We start from the raw sequence: 17,544 nt of genomic DNA on the forward strand, positions 1-17,544 counted from the left end.
CTAAGGTATCTGTAAGCTTTATCTGCCGCGGTTGGTTCTTCTGGAGGTGATACAACAAATCTCTTCAACCACCGTAAAAGGAAGCATCCAGCACAACTTTGTTTAATATTTAAAATAAAGTTTAACTCTGGATTTTATTACCATATTGAAAACGGTATTTTTAATGCAATATTTTATTACGTTTTCTTTGTCATCATGCCAAGGGGTGGGGGCAGCCGGTCACCCTTGGACCCCCAGAGGGTTTTTGTCCCCTTAGTTAGAAGTTCTAGGTTCCTCTTCTCTGTTGTCTTCCGGCATTTTCCTTTTTCCTTTTCTCCACTGTCCTGAACAACATCCATGAACTAATAATGCACCGTCACACACTCCTGTTAAGTGCCTTGGGTGCAACAATGTTGTGAAAGGCACTATGTAAAAATGAATAATTATCCCTATTAGAATAACATCCTTACAGTGTCATCATGCAGCCTTCACAATATGTAACATACGGAGACTAAAGGAAAACTTCATTGCTGATCTTGTTGTGTACTCCATGGGGTGGAGTTAGTTGATCCTCTTAGTAGCTGTATCTTACTACTCCAACATGTGATACTTACCCATATAGCCTAGATCTGATTCTGGCTACATCCTGACCCTGGCCTGATTTAACTGCTTCGTTGCTCTGAATAAGATGTGGAGTTTCAGAATTTACTGTTGAGTTTTGCTTGCTATCCTTCTGTCCTTCAGTTCTGTTCTCCAAAGCAAAGATGGTCACCATTCACCACAACTCCATCTTAATTAAGTGTTCTTTAAGCTTGTGTTCTCTGCCCCGGTACCATACCCCTGGGCTGAACATATGTAAAAGCTAATTTACTATTTGTGAACATCTTTGTAAGAAGGTTTATATTCACCAGAGACTCAGTCTCGCACTTCCGCCTCTTTTTCCCATGTGTAAAGTAAAGGGCTATGCGTGCTTTTCCTTTTCACACACGTGAAATTAGGTCATGTCTGTCTCTTCTCCCCCACCGTAAGTTTTGTCAGTGGGAATCGGGTTTAAAGGCTTAGCTAGGAAAAGACACAGCGAGTATTGCTGAGGCCACAGCCATGGGCTTTAAGCAAAAGCCACAGGCTCCTCCCCTGTTCTGGCATGCTTGTTCCCATTATTAGTGTGGATAATACGGGGCATTTGTGCAGCTGGATTTGTGCTGATGTCAGGGTTTTTATTTGGCAGAGTGGGCACTAGGTGTATCAATATATGACAGAAAAAGCAGAGGGTTGCAGAATTAGGACAGTAGCACAGCGTAAAACGTGCTATTGCCACAGTGTTGACTGAATGCAGTTCTTTCTCCTTGTTGCTCTCCAGCAGTCTGGGCAGGTGCTACTTGTATGCCAACCCTATTTTTTTTTTCTGTCCGGTTAGGCCAAAGACAACGAGCGATCACCAGGAGCAGAGCAATGACGTCAGCCCTCTGCCCCCACAAGAATTGACAGAACCACCCAAGGAGGAGGACAGTCCCGGCCCCCCCTCCTTCAGGCAAGGCGTGGTACCCACCCACGGTTCCTAAACAAGGCTTTAAACCCTGGAGAACCTCATGTTGCTACAAGTCAGAGCTTTGCATCACATAATGGCTAACATGGCTTAGATGAAATATAGATACTCTAATTATACCTCAATGCCAGGAGTCAAAGTGGCTTAAAAGACAGATTAGTTACACAGTGCTCCCTCTAAGAGTCCCTGCTTATTCTAGCAGGCAGACGGGTGAGATCTAAAGCGTAATTGCGGTTGTTCTCTTTAAACTGAACAAACTGGTTGTAAAGAGGAGGAAAGAAAATCAAACGCATGGAGAAGGGACACAGTGATTCTAAGTGTGTGCTATTGTTTGGTGTGTCTCATGGACTTTCTTAAGAGCTGATTTAAGAAGACCGGCCAGCTTTAATAGGTAGTTTGGAAACCAGCATACATTCGGTCTCACAGGGGGTGGGTGAGTAGCTAGTTTTTGAGGAGCTCTGGTCCTTACAGAACTCACCCAATGAAAACTTAATGTCTTCATTTTTATTGGAGGAATAATAATCATAACTGGTACAAAACAGTCAAGGAACTTGTCAAGGCATTTATCAGAATGCATATGTTACATGTATATTACAAATGACAAAATGTGCGTCACATCATCTTTCTGTGGGAACTTCACTCTCAAGCCGATGTACACCATTGTTTATTTAGCCACGATGATAATTATTGGCAGCTTTCCTCAATGTGTTATTCGTAAGCAAGAGATCTTTTGGCACTTGTGCATCATGCCATTGAGCAAAAGATGCTTCACTTTTCAATTCAGATTCAAGTCTCTTTTTTTTTCCAAATAGCTACTTCCCGCAGCATCCCTCTGGCACACGCAGCCTTTTTAAGAGCGGTTCTCTTCCTGGGTCTCCAGAGCCTTTGTTGCTAGGTTGCTTTCAGTAAGGTTCATTACATGGTGAGAGAGCCCCCCTCACCTGGCAATATCTGTCTGAAAGGCAGTTCAGATTCCCAGGCTACTGTTGGATTCTTCTAAAATGTAAATACACCAGTATGTAGGTAAATGTCTGCCAAATGCAATGTCTGTAAGGAAACCCAGAGAACCTGTACTGTGACCTTGTGCCCAGGGCATTATCCTCCTGAGTTAACTTTTTGTTAGCCTCATTATTTTCTTTCTTGAGTTTCTGTACAAGTTAATACTGGTTTTCTGCCTTGTTGCTGGGTTTCCATGGAGATGTGCAGTAGTCATGCTTATTCACTGAACCTGTTGATGACGACCATCTTTTACTTATGTTGATGAATTATTTTGCCCGAAGGTCACGATGAATAAGTGAAGGAGCCTGGTTTGCTCTGGGTTTTCACCTCTCACACATTTATTATTCAGTTTTGTAAATGGAAAATAGCAGACTGGATATCGGGATATCCCTTATGCATTTTGGGCCAAGAGATTGTGTAGGATTACCTAGTGATGGGCTTTCCCCCCCCCCCCCGAACAATTTCTGTGAATTTTTACCACAGTCACACTCCTAATACTAAGCCATATTAGGTGTGCCCAGTTTTTTCCTAAGTTGCCAGAGACTATTCCACACAGACACAGCTCAATCCATAACCCTGATGTGCAAGTCTGGGCCCTGTATCACGAATCCAGATTTCCTGCTTAACTGAATAACTTGTCTGATTTAAGGTACACCAGTTTAAAAGTCCTTTATCTTTATTCACTTACATTTAGCCCAGACTACATTAAATCGGACAAATCATCCAACTAAGCAAGATGTACTGTTTTGTGATACAGGCCACTCGTATCATAAAGTTTTGTTTCTAAATAAATGGTTTCCCAAATAGTGTTACAGGGTAGACGCTTAGGAAGCATAAAGGAGAGGTCTGGGTACCCCCTGGGTGGGACAATGGCGCTTGAAACAAGCAGACTTGTTCACTCATGTGCATGCAAAGAGCACTTTCTGGGTTGCTAACTTATCTGAGCTGCATGTGTTTGAACTCTGGTTCTTGTAACTTGATGATTCACAATGATTCATTCTTATTTAGTATAATTTCATAAATAATTATATACTTTTGCGTTTATGCCGTTCAGGGATGGTGGCAAACGTGGAAACAGTCGGCAGCAGCCTAACATCTTCATTTTAAATGTGTGTCCTAGTAACAAGAAACGAAAACATTGTTATTCCAAAAGTCCTTTGTTTCTTTCCTTCTGAAAACAGACTTTTTTCATGGCAGGAGATGAAAGAGTCACATAGCCCAGCTGGTGAAACAACACTGGGAAGTAGGGCCTGTTAGCAGAGCGAGCGCTGCCAGCTTAATTCCCTGCCCTCACAAAAGGCCTGTTTCTGTCTGCTTAATGGCCCCCAGTCCCTCCTGTTCCCAGGAGCACTGGCGCTTCTTCACCACCGGGCAGAGTTGACACTCCAGAAGAAGATGAGAATGACAGGGGAGCGTTTGGAGGAGTCACTCCTCGAGGACAGGGCTGACCCCACTCTGTAGAGTCTGTGGTCCATTGTTCCTCAGCTCTTGATTTGTTCTTATTATGAAAGAGCCCCTATTGTGTGAGCATTGGCTGGAGCATGACCTCCAAGCACATTTCACCACCTCCCTGTCCCATTCTCTTGCTAGACCCTGTGAAGCTGAGAGGATGGGCTTGGCTGTCCAGAACCAGCTCGACACACCGCATTGCCATTTTATAGTTGCATTTAATTTGTTACGCTAACTCTCTCTACCCATGTGTGATCATGATTTTGGGGAACAATTTAGATTTGAATTGTGTTAGATGAAATCATTCACTAGATTGCTAGAAATGTTGGCACTGCCTATGATAAACTCTCCCAGGCAAAAAATGGCTGCTTAATTGCACTGAAGACAGTTTTAATTAGGAGCTGTTCATTAAAGGGAGGAATTGTAGGTTGGGAGTCCCCACAGAGCTGCAGCACTTTTGTCAGCCCAGATGGGAGTCGGGGCCCTCTGCACCTGTGGCCTGCACTACGAAGCGGGGTTACTGGCTTATTGGGGTAACTTGTCGGATTGAAGGTACCACAGTTTAAATGGACTTCATATTCGTTCACTTACATGTTGCCCAGACCGCCTTAAATCCGACAAGTTACCCCGATAAGCCAGTAACCCCGCTTCGTAGTACAGGCCACTGGTTCTGCTAGCACACTTGCAGAAAAAAGAGGGAACTTCAAAGCAGATGTTTCCTCACAAAACAAAATGGGTGGAGAAGCCGTGATACCATGTCAATGGATCTGTTATAACTTGTCTTGTGCTGAATGGACTTGAGTATTTCAGGAATGAGGAGTAATGAGAGTTTGTGTACACTGAATAGCTCTGTCATAGTTCTCTTGTTTTTCTTGATTCAAGTGCATTGTGTGTAAAGCCACTGGGAGCAGTGATGTCACTGATAGTTTTGCGTGTCATGGAGCTTCTGGTCATCCCCCTCCCCCCCCCCCAATAGCAGCAATGACAAATGGGCAAACAGCACAAAACCAAGCAGTGCTTCCTTCATTATGCATGCACATATAGTCCAGGTTACGCTCCAGAACTGAGGACACAAGTCATAAGATGCAAAATCACATACACAGTACATGGAAAAAATATGGATTAACATAACAAAGAGCATATTTCTGTTTTTCATTGCTGTCAACTACATACAAGTACAGTATTATTAGTTAGATGTGTACAGGCAGTCCCTAGATTACAGATTACGAATTTGTAGGTACGTTGGATAAATAATACAGTACTTACTGTTATTATTACTGTAGTTATGTAACTACATACAGTACTTACTGTTATTATTACTGTAGTTATGTAACTACATACAGTACTTACTGTTATTATTACTGTAGTTATGTAACTACATGCAGTACTTACTGTTATTATTACTGTAGTTATGTAACTACATACAGTACTTACTGTTATTATTACTGTAGTTATGTAACTACATACAGTACTGTACCTCGAGCCGCTGAACCACTGAAGCCGCATGAGCATCACGTACCACGTCTGTTATCACAAACCATTGTATTTAACACTAATTTTGAATTGAATAGGCTTTATGGCAGTCCGGTAGTACAAGTTGTCTGTAAGTCAGATGTTCTTAACGCGGGGACTGGCTAAATCGTTTACCGCAGTGCGGCTGGCAGTGCTGTCAGTCTGTGACATGTCTGCTTTATGGACTTGGGTCCGATCGGACGTTACTCGCTAGGACGTAGGTTGATGGATGACTGTATTGGAGCATTCACACTCACTCGGTTCCCTGTAAGTCACTCTGTCACCATGGGCTCTTCCTTTGTGCGTGACGAAGGTCCCAGTGCCAGTGGGAGAGATGCTTTTGTCTGTGAGTGCAGCCGGGCTCAGGGACAGAGAATATCACCTCACACATCAGTCAGTGGGCTTTTTGGTGTCTTGTGTATGTAGGTAATTAAAGTATACTATAGATATCAGCACCTGGTAGTTTCAGACGCGTGTGCATACCTTTTCGTATCTGTGGTAAATGACCATATGCGCAGCAGTGTAGTTTGAACTTATTACGTACTTTGTTGGAGTTTTGCTTTGAATGTCCATGCAGTGTGTGTCTGTTGTGGACCCTTTGAAAGGCTTATGTTGAGTGAGCTCACGTAAAAATGCTCGTTACTAGATTTCTGGCTTGCTTTTTCCCCATTATGTCAATAGCATTTTACTTTGAATATTATTTTAGAAGCTAATATAAGGTGCATTTCCATTTTGGATCAAAGGCGGTTAGCACCTGAAAATGTTCGCATTCAGGGATGGAGACCCCTCCAAGATCTGTCCTGCTCACTTGACATTTAATGGCCTCCTGCCAAGGTATTCTGGGAAAGTGAGAAGAGTGGAAGCTATATGAGAGAGAGAGAGGGAAGGGGTGCATAGGCTGGCCTCTCAAGACACGATTGATGTCCTGATCAGAGGATGCAGTGCTGTTGCAGTGATTCAGTCATTAACCCCCCAGCAAAGACTGGAAAGCCTTAAAGCTGTCTAGAACCTCACAACATGCTTTAATCCATCTGGAGCAGGTTAAGTACTGAGCTCAAGGACAGAGCAGTGGGGTGCTTTCTGTACATAGCACAAATTTTGTACCTTAAACAGCTGTTTGTTGACTAATGTTAGTGATTCACTGTGATTACTCGGGTAGCTTTTTTTTTTTTTTTATAAAGCCAACAGGCTCTCAGGCAATGAAGTTTTGGCTCTACAAGCTGCTTAATGTGATTGTCCCTCTATAACATTCAGCACATAAAACCCACCATTCAAAACAGGTCAAATGATATACATCTTGAGTTTATTCTGCTGCACAGCAATATCCTCCAGCTGTTCTGTTGATGAGAGTGCACCTACATGTTTGTATTTGTATGTCCATAAATTTATGCACATGAAGATATGTCACAAATATTTTCCTTTTTCGTGGATTTCCAATCCAGTTGACTCACCTCACTTCCTGTTTCAGATATCAGCTGATTGACGATCTTTCATACGAAGACTTGAAAAAATGCTACCGTGCATCAGTGAGTAGTAGCTCTTATTTCATGTGATTCTTGCCCATATGAGAGTAGTAATAAAATAAAGAAGCAAGGGACAATTGTGCTATGATTCTGAATTTGAGAATTGCTATAATGATGGTAGCTGATGTTGACAGTTAGAGCATCCCAGCATTTTGTAAGGTTGTCCACTTCAGTGCCTGGTACACCGTTACACAATTGGATGTTAATGATCAATCCAGGGCTCATGCTAATGAACCGGTTCAGAATTATGACTGAAATGGGCATGAGAGACCATCGGGTAGACCCCAAATAGGTGGCCGTGTAAGTTGCCTGTCGCTCTTTGTCAAAGCCCTCGTGACACACCCCTCTCCCCCCTGACCAGACGGTGAGCAAATACAATTCTCAGTACCACAAGCTGTTCCAGACGGTGCCCAAGGAGGAGACCCTCATGAAAGGTACGAGGATGACTTCATTGGGCAAATTCCAGGTTCTGTCTACTGTTGGGTTTTATTTTAAACAATTTTTCCCCACAAATATAATTTGTTGAGTATCATATCTAGGTAAAATGTGTATAACTACAGCAAGCAGCCCCCTGTGTCTCAGCTGTGCCCCTCCAATGTGACCTGGTGCACATCTTCTTCCCAGTGTACTCCTGTGCCCTTCTCAGGGACATCCTCCTCCAGGGCCGCCTCTACATCTCCAGGAACTGGCTCTGTTTCTATGCCAACCTCTTTGGCAAGGACATCAAGGTGAGTGGGGCTTCAGCAGGTTGTAAAGTCCCCCTGGGGCTCTCGTGCTGGCTAACTCCAAGTTTACTACAGTCCCTTGTTTTTAATTCTGCTTCTAATTAACCTCCCAAGAAAGCACCCGGAGTCCTGGGGTTAACCGATAACCCACAGCTCCCACGGGAGAGTCAGTCATGGTCGAGTAAATGTTGCTGTGTTTAATGGCCCTTTACAGTGACGTTAACGTGCACAGATGCTTGGGTTTGGTGGTCTGCAAGAGACAGTGTGTCTTTAATATTTAATAAGCATGTGGGACCGGCCCTGGCCGAATAACTTCCATTCATGGATTTAATGCATGGCTTGTTCTCGCTGCTAGCTGTCAGGATGGCACGTCCATAATGGCGGCGTTGTAGCTCGGCTCAGACGCAGTGTAGCTACACAGAGAGCCACTTGTCAGCACGCTGGACGGCAGCCGCACCACGCTTGACATCCTGTCCTGGGAGAGGCCGTGCTGCTCTGAAAGGAGTTCTGTGTCTTTTTGGAGTCCCCTCTGCCAGCAAACATGATGCCAAGATGCACCTCCTCTAGGGGTCGTCCACACCAAGCACGAGAACCTGAGCTGAACTGTCACTATCGCGCTGCGCGTGTTTACAGTCCAGTTTGCTGTGCGGCCTGGCGCCTCTCTCTGCTCGTGTGTTTGTTTGTGGTACTCGGCTGACCTCTCCCCTGGAATTCATGAGGCAGCCATTAAACATGGTTGCTACCTGGAAGCGTGCCCCTTGTTGTGTGACGGCTGCATGAGCACACCCCTCTTGTTTCCTCGCTCAGGTGGCCATCCCAATCGTCTCTGTGCACGTGGTGAAGAAGCACAAGACTGCTGGCCTGGTGCCCAACGGATTGGCCATCACCTCCGACACGGGTCAGAAGGTGCAGTCCCTCTTGTCTCGTCCGGCTTTTTTCGAGCCTAAAACGCAGAATGAGGCAATGCGGATGGGTCCCAAGGTCACTGCGCGGCTTGGTGCCGTTGGTGCGCTTGTTCTTTATCCTGACATCATTTCACCTCCATGTTGTTGTGGCCACATTGTTTGTTTCTTCTTGTTTGTTTAAGGGATTCATCAGAATGGGTGAGGGTCGTGTTTCATGCCAAAAACTGGACATTCATTAAATGATCTGATTTATTGTAGTATTTTTTTTGGATGGGTTAAATTTTTTTAGTGTTTTAAGAACAGTTTTGTCATGGTGCTTTTTATACATTTCTATGTATTTATCTTCTAACTGCTTATTCTGGTCAGGGTTGCAGGGTGGGGGGGGGGGGGGATTAAGTTCACAAGATTGTGGACAAACCCTGCATGAGATTCCAGCCCACAGCAATATGCAGATACTCATGCACCTTATGCAGATACTCATGCACCTTCATATGCTATAGACCAGTGTTTGTCAACCCAGTCCTCAGGGACCCCAGACATACCAGTTTTGTTCTCCCTCCCAGCCCACAACATACCACAGGTATCCATGGGTTCTTGATTGGCTGGCAGCTGGGAAGGAGCTAAACTCTGGACTGTCTGGGGGTCCCCGAGCACTGGGTTGGGAAACGATTTAGGGATCACTGGATTCCTTTGGACTGGGAGAGGAAACCCACATAACACAGGGAGAAAATGCAAACTTCACACATATATCCCTGTTCAAGACCAGTCTCTGCTTGCAGTCTATAGTAATATTTTTTTTTACCCTATTAGCTCACAGGGTTATATAACGGGAGTGCACTCATTAGTCTCCTTTAGATTTAGTTGCTATTTTGGTTTTAATACTTATTTGGTATTGGCACCTTTTCTTGCATTAAGACTGATAACAGATTAGTCAGCACCCCATGCTGGCTTACTTAATGTAGTGGGAAGCAAACAAGGCTGGCCTCCTTCATTCTTATTGCGTATAGTAGTGGAAAACAGCCCTTCCTTCCAGATAATGACGTATGAGTATACATGCAGTGATACTACCTTTTAAAGCTAGGACAAATGCAGCATTCGATGATAACGGCATATTTCCTGTATGTGTTAGAGCGTGTGTGTATAAGAGTGTGTGTGTGTGCAAGCAAGCATGTAGATAATGGCCCTGAGATGACACCTCTGCTTCCTCCCTCAGTATGTGTTCGTGTCCCTAATGTCCCGGGACAGCGTGTATGATGTGCTTCAGAAAATCTGCACACACCTGCAGGTGAGCAGCCTACACCCCCCTCTCCCTTGCTCAACCCCAGGCTGGCATGCCTCCCTCCCACTGAGATTTTTCCACTGTATGCACACGCTCATCAGTGTCACCCGCATGCTTGGCACGTCATGGGTGGAGTGTAATAGGGACTTTAAATGGCAGATAGTTTTTTAAAATGGTGGGATTAACTTGGTTTTCTTGCTGTATGGGGTGCTTAAGGTAATGAACAATGCAGTGCACGATTCCGTGGAGTAACAGTGCATTGTGTTTACCACAGTGAATTTGGGAGCAAGATCCGTGTGTGTACAACAATAGCAGTTACACAATGCAGTGCAACACGGTTTGATGTGCTGTAGTTAAAGTGCTACTTGGATTATGCTGGACTCCATCCAAACTCAGAGCTGAGGCTGCTGGGATACGTTGTCCTCTCCTGACCTCTAACATGTGACTTCCACCCCGCCCCTTACTCTGCTTCATAGGTCAATAGCAAGAAAAGCCTTGGTGTGAAGCAGTATATGGAGGAGCCCAGCTCATTGTCAATGGTGAACCCATAGTAACACTGACTGTACACTAGTGTCGCTTTCACATAATATTAACAGTGCTCATGTTAATACTCACATTACAGAACTGTATGATTGCCGGACAAGTGTAACAGTTATGTTGTATTAATGATCTGGCAATAGTGCACCTCACCTTGCCCTACTGCTGTGGTAACTGATGCTGAGGGGGCATGGAGGATGAGAGGCTTAAACATACATTTATTTGGCTAATTATCAAGACATTCTTTGAATGTACATGTTAAACTGTCATTAGGTTCATTATGTTAAATAATCACATGTATTTCCATCACAGATATGTTATGTAATGATGGTCTCTTCCATTGTGGCTTAGGATGAATTTCCAACCCCGGACGAATTCCCAGCGACGGATGCGTTCCCATCGGTCCTCCAGTGGAGGCGTAAGGCATCAGTGGTGGCCACGTCGTCCTCTCTGCCCGACCTCCTGGGAAGCTCTTCCAGCAACCTCAGTGCCGTGGACGGCTCCTTCCAGGCTGACACGCCGCTGCAGGGTGAGCGCATGTTGCTCGTCAAATATGCCTCATCCTAGTAGGATCCACAAAAACTCTGTAATGCGTGTGTTTTTCCTATTGTTAATATGCTTCTTTTTGAGATTAGATACAGCTTCATTGATCTTTGAATTGGTGTTGTCCAACAGCTTAATAAAAATGACTCCCAGAATAAATGCCATCCCCCTCCAGAAAAGAAATGAGGAATAAGTATTGGTGGAACACGTAAGGTCAAAGCTGCCTTATAAAGATGGAAGGTAGGTAATGTATGGGTTGAAGATCATGATTGATGAAGGAGAGTTGGGTTAGTGTCCTCGTGAGTTTGGTGTGGTTCTGGACATGGAGACTGGAAGCATTGAACAGAGCAATGGAAGGAGGCATAAAGGTTTGTCTGAATGGTTCAGTTGGGCATTCCTGGAAGATGAGACTATACCTGGAGGTGATCCTTGATTGTACCAGCTCCCTCAAAAGGGCTGTTTTTCTGAATGGAGGACAGTTTGGAAGCCTTTATTCCTACCTCTGTCATTTCTAATGAGTGCAGACTTAGCCAGGTGACAAAGCAAGCTTCCGTCTAAAGTTCATTCAGCCTTCTAACCTCCTTTTTGTCCTTTTCTTGATGTTACCCCAAGGAAACGGCAGTAAAGAACACGACACTGCCTACGTCATCTTGGTAAAATATTGTAGTGTCCTCGAGGAAAAACCTCGCTCTGTGTTGTCATGCAAGTTCATCCTGTCATTGTAGTGATCCAGGTAACCGCGAAATCCTCAACAGGCATCATCTTGGAGCTTCTCCAGCAGGGAAGGCTGGATGGTGTTAAACACACTGGAAAAGTCAAAGAGCATCCTCATGATGTTTGCCCAATTTGTCTAGTTGCGAGTTGGCTCTGTGAAGTAGGTGCAGGATAGCATCTTTCACACCCCTGTACCTGATATTCAAACCGAGTGGATTTTGAAAGTCCTTCACAAGTGACCGGATATACTGGAGGATCAAAAATCATCATTTTATGGGTTGTTTAACTCATCTGCCCTCTCTGGGTTTCCAGCTTCACCAGGACCGTCCACTTTGTCATAGACAGTGATCTTCCTTGTCCATTTCCACACTTCTTTTATGTTGTTATTCTCTAGGTTATAATCAGTCTTCTCTATTTATATTCTTTTCCTCTTCAGAACCCTGTGTACTTCATCTCCTCCCTTTCCTTCATCAGGAAAGCCCTCTTATTGCAGGCTGTGTTGATATTCTTTTCACAGGCTTTTTATTTTGGAAACGGCACACTCTTTTTTTGGGTAGGGCAATATTTCCATCTGCACAAAAGTTGACATGCAACGTGAGAGCCCATTGATGTCCAGGCGATACAGTCCACAAAACCAGTTCCAGTCTGTCACCTAAAAGCCTTTCTGCTGAGCCCCTTGTTTCGTGTATCCTCATCCTTGCAGTGTTTATGGTGGAGTGCTGCCACTGAATGAGGAGTTGTATTTGGTGACCAGGTGTTCAAAGTTGTGATCTGACTGGCCAGTGGGGTAAGAGGGCAACAAATCTCTGCGTTGTTCTTGTTTGCATAAAACAAGTGTAAAGTCCTGTCTTGACCTCACATGTTGCGTCTGCGTAAGCTGCTGGTGGACTGCAAACAATAGCAACCACGTGTGAGGACTTGCAGCTCAGTATGTGGGCAGCAGATCTGCTCCTTCACAGTCACATGCTATGGCCGGGATTACACCAGTGTGGCTTAACAGCAGCTATTGCTCCCCTCCCACCTTTCCGCCACCTTCATTCCAGTCGGCGTCGCATGAGCTGGGAGCTCTCCAGTGCGATGGCAGAGTGCAGCCAACCAAGATTCTGGGGAGGGCTTTAAGCTGTATTCATGTTCATCCTATTGGCTCTTCCTCAAGGTGGAGAGCTCGTCCATTTTCTTCTGAAGTGATCTAATTCTCGCCAAAGTCACTGTAGGCAGCTAAACTGTATTGTTTAATCTGCACTAAATTAGATACAAGCATGCTTCCCTCTCACTGTACCACCAGCATTTAGGTAGGCTTTGTCTTATATGTTATATATTTCTTTCCTTGAGGGGGCGCTGTTGGGCCGATTGCGTCAGCACCTGACTGCCAAGTGCAGTGGGATTCCCCTCTGTTTTGGGGCCAATCTCGGGGGCAGTGAGCTCCCATCTGTTAATCATGCTGTTGTGGTAAACTGAATGAAAATAACCGAAGAATAGTAAAAACTAGAGAATTAAAAAATGAAGAAAAGTTGCAAAAGAAGCTAGAAATAGGGAAAACAGCTGTTGGACAGGACTATTAATTGTTGCAATGGTAAATTATGAATTTTGTTGTTTAGAATGTTTGTTTGTGTGATACGAATCTTTAGCAGTTACGTATTTTGATCGATAGGCTTAAGTCTTATATGGAGTACTGTCTGATTATTTACAGCATATAGGCATTTAAGCAGGACAGAGAGCTTTTCTGTTTTCTGGAAGGTTATCTAGTTTGACAGGCATGATTTAGGGCTGCAGTGGACCTTGTTCTGTGTGCTAAAGAAAGATGTTTTAGCACCTGTATAAATGCAGAAACGGCCTTTGGTGGTGATGATGGTCTGTAAGTCGGTCACTGTGGTGTGGTGTTAAGAACATAAGAAATTTACAAATGAGAGGAGGCCATTTGGCCCATCAAGCTCGTTTGGGGAGAACTTAACTAATAGCTCAGAGTTGTTAAAATCTTATCTACCTCTGATTTAAAGGAACCCAGGGTTTTAGCTTCCGCTACACTAGCAGGAAGACTATTCCATACTCTAACTACAAACTGTGTAAAGAAGTGCTTCCTCAAATTTGTTTTAAAATGTTCTCCTGCTAGTTGGTGTCATCCAGCATTTCCTAGAAGTGCTGTCAGGTGTCTTCATGAGAATTTCATCTCCCCTCGCTACATCTCTGCAGAGAGAGGTCTCAACAAGGAGAAGCCGCTTCTGGCTGAGCCCATCCCAGAACTGGGTCAGATGGAGTACCAGCTGCTCAGGTTGTTCATCCTGCTGTAAGTACTGCCAGGCTGGCCTGTTTGCCCAGCTTGAGCCGGACCCACTCATGTTTAGATGATAGGCAGCTTGCCTGTGTCCTGCTCATGACCTCAGCAGGGGAATGGTAACTGTCATTAATCTGGGAGAGGAGCTACGGTTCTTAAGGTCATAATACCCGTGGTGTATTATGCAGGAGACTGTTGATATCATCGTCGTTAGAATCCATGCACTTGTGCATCTTTGCATAGGTGATCTGTTCCGTAAGTGTTTCTGAAATAGTACAAGCTAAATTGGCAACAGGGTACTTGCAAAGAAAGTAATAAATCACATTTTTTTATTATTATTAATCCATCATTTTTTATCATCTACTGGAATAATCATGGCACAATAACTAATGCCAAAACAGTGAATGTTGAGTAGTGTCCTGCCTCCATCTAGTGTACAAAGTGTGAACTTCATCCCCTGATTGAATGTACTTTTCCATACCTTTTATGGTGATTGATTGTTTGCTTCTTCTGTGAGCTTATTTTGCACTTGCTTGTGAAATCTTAGTGGGGATCGACAGAGAGGCTCGCATCATCATCACCTTCCCTCTCCTGCCCCTTCTGTCCCTCAGCATAATCCTACTCGTTGTGTCCTCTTGCTACCTGGCCTTCCGCGTCTGCTGCCTGGAGCAGCAGCTCTCCTTCCTCAGTACGCACCCTAGCCTGCCTGTCAGAGAGAGGTGAGTAGCGCGTCTCTGCTGGTGTCCAGTCAGATATCCTCCCATCTCTCCCCTCACTCACAGCAGCGAAACTCACTCACAGCAGCACTGTCAGCTGGATTCCTCATGTTATCCAGCAGTAACACAGGGGAAAAGAACTGGATAGTTTATTTTATGAGGAAGAAGCTTTAAATGTTCCAGAACTTTCCTTGCCATTTTAACTGTGCTTTGAACAAAGCATTTCTTCATCTGTCCTGGAAAAATGGCCATATTTGAGTGCAGAGGTATTTTATGGTTTTAAACTTTCCTGTAGGCAGTGGTAAGGTAATCATAACAATGTTTCTGCCTTTTCTCACATTCCAGTATGTCCTGGGCTGATCTCAGATGCTGGGATCTGTGTTTGTTTCCCCTGTTAGGTAACTGCCAGTGTCCTGACTAGGGGGCAGGCCATGACCAACACAAGTCACTGCTTCCCCCCTGCTGTCACCTCAAAACTCCATCAACTGACTTAATTTCTGTGTTGGGTTTGCACAAGACTGGAGCGAGCATGGAATAAAAACCAATGGCTGGTTTGTCCAGAACAAGTATTGTGAGGTATGGAGGAAACCGAAGGAAAACAAACACACTGTGCAGTGTGTTCGACGGGCGGCAACAAACCTGAGCTGCTCTAGCAGCCCACCACAGGGGTGGAACGTCAGCAAGGCCTCACTCCTCTTCTCAAACCTTCATCCTCCAAATCTCCAGTGTCGCAGAGCTGGCCGACCAAGCACCGGCTTTCATCCTTTACTTCTGTTCCACTCTTCTAAAGGACATTATCAGGGGTTCTTATCCTACAGGCCAAACCTATTTTAATTCCTTATTTTCCATACATAGCTCCACCAGTCTGGAGCAAATTCTTTTTTTTTTTATGAGGGCTCCCCCCCCCCCCCCCCATAAAGCCAAACAACTGTCAGAGGAACACTCTCATCCTAACAGAAAGCACTGTAAGCTGCAGCTGTATTCACCCTCGAAAGACCCTCCATATCTCTTTAGATTCCAGTGTAACCATGACTCCTCCCACCCAACCACAGATTGTCTGTCGCTGACTTGCAGGCATTTGCCTAGCAATAGGATGCATCGGATTGTGCGACCAGGCCAGACTGTCAGTGGCCGGCACCTTGGTGGACGACAGCTGCCATGTCTTCATGCTAGTTTTGTGGTTTTGTTGACTAACCGCTTTTCTGGACTTTTCAGTGTTTGTCATTATATGTCACTTCAGACAAGGATTAAAAAAAAAAAAAACACCAACTCTGATAGCAGGTTTTCATCGATTCCTTTTCTGTGAATCATCAGTGGGCCATGATTATACCTGTAACTTCAGGGGTTAAAGACCCCTGTTAGCATTAAAAATATGTATTTCAAAAGCCCGATGTTTGCCTAGAATATCTGCACACTTGGTAATGACAGGTATTGTCTTATTACTGTATCTTTGCACAAATTCTCCACTGTATGGAATAAAGACATGGGATGTAGCTCCCTTGTTGTATAGAAGTCAACTTTCTTATGTGGAGTGAACATACGTGTAATTGACTGAATTATGTATATAAAAGAGCAAATCCAAGGCAAATAGCAGGATTGTGATTGTGAAGTTGAATTTGTTAGCCCGCAGAGGGGACTACATGAAATGTAGCACACAGAGTTCACAAAAAGGTTACTTCTGTGTTATATTTGTACTGGAGAAAATTAAAATGCATAGTGGAAGTTCTTGAGCGTGAGTTTCAAATTTCAGTTTGGGGTGTTACGGTAAAGACAAGGGTTTCATTTTCAGTTGTCCAGTGGAAGTGCTGATTGAGTAGATGCACCTCTCCACTGGATGCGAAGTGCCCAGTGGCCGTGTAGAGCGTTCTTAACTATACTTGTATTTATTATCATGTGATCTGAAAGTAGGGAGCGACATGTCTCACTTTGCTTTAACCACCCCACTGCAGAATGACCATGCCAACCCATCTGCTTAATAAACAACTTGCTCAGCCCACACTGTGGTCGGTTTAAACTTTTGTTACTCGTCTTCAACCTCTGGATTCTGCTTTTTTTCTTATCAGACCTCTATGCACTCAGTGACCACTTCAACACCTCCAAATTCGAGACCATGGTCCTCAGCCGGAAAAGGGTGGAATGCTCTCTCCGGGTCGGGGATGGGGTCCTCCCCCAAGTGGAGGAGTTTAAGTACCTCGGGGTCTTGTTCACGAGTGGGGGGACGATGGAGCGGGAGATCGACAGCCGGATCGGTGCGGCGTCCGCAGTGATGCGGGCACTGCATCGGTCTGTCATGGTGAAGAAGGAACTGAGCCAAAAGGCAAAGCTCTCGATTTACCAGTCGATCTACGTTCCTACCCTCACCTATGGTCACGAGCTGTGGGTAGTGACCGAAAGAACGAGATCGCGAGTGCAAGCGGCCGAAATGAGTTTCCTCCGCAGGGTGGCTGGGCTCTCCCTTAGAGATAGGGTGAGGAACTCCGGAGGGACTCAGAGTAGAGCCGCTGCTCCTCCGCATCGAGAGGAGCCAGATGAGGTGGCTCGGGCATCTGCTTAGGATGCCTCCTGGACGCCTCCCTGGTGAGGTGTTCCGGGCATGTCCCACTGGGAGGAGGCCCCGGGGAAGACCCAGGACACGTTGGAGGGACTGTGTCTCTCGGCTGGCCTGGGAACGCCTCGGGATTCCCCCAGAGGAGCTGCATGACGTGGCCGGGGAGAGGGAAGTCTGGGTTTCCCTGCTGAGACTGCTGCCCCCGCGACCCGACCTCGGATAAGCGGGAGAAAATGGATGGATGGATGACCACTTTATTAGGTACACCTAGCTAGTACTGTACAGGACCCCTTTTTC

The 17,544-nt window shown here is 45.0% G+C and overlaps 1 protein-coding gene across 4 annotated transcripts in view; it reads left to right on the forward strand.

Annotated features, from left to right (window-relative positions):
- The window catches only part of LOC111857402 (GRAM domain-containing protein 2A-like), a 28,159-nt gene extending 11,462 nt beyond the window's left edge, over positions 1–16,697 (forward strand). For 2 of the 4 annotated variants that reach the window (XM_023838237.2, XM_023838238.2), the window contains 11 exons: positions 1,397–1,510; positions 6,954–7,011; positions 7,370–7,442; positions 7,633–7,736; positions 8,541–8,639; positions 9,852–9,923; positions 10,394–10,456; positions 10,806–10,983; positions 13,902–13,995; positions 14,531–14,702; positions 15,098–16,697. In XM_023838237.2, coding sequence (XP_023694005.1) covers positions 1,397–1,510; positions 6,954–7,011; positions 7,370–7,442; positions 7,633–7,736; positions 8,541–8,639; positions 9,852–9,923; positions 10,394–10,456; positions 10,806–10,983; positions 13,902–13,995; positions 14,531–14,684 — 1,009 coding nt within the window. In that variant the 3' untranslated portion in view covers positions 14,685–14,702; positions 15,098–16,697. The other 2 variants (XM_023838239.2, XM_072698482.1) reach the window with 2 other exon arrangements.
- The last annotated feature ends 847 nt before the right edge of the window (positions 16,698–17,544 follow it).

Source organism: Paramormyrops kingsleyae, chromosome 13, assembly GCF_048594095.1.
Source record: "Paramormyrops kingsleyae isolate MSU_618 chromosome 13, PKINGS_0.4, whole genome shotgun sequence".
Lineage (NCBI taxonomy): Eukaryota > Metazoa > Chordata > Actinopteri > Osteoglossiformes > Mormyridae > Paramormyrops > Paramormyrops kingsleyae.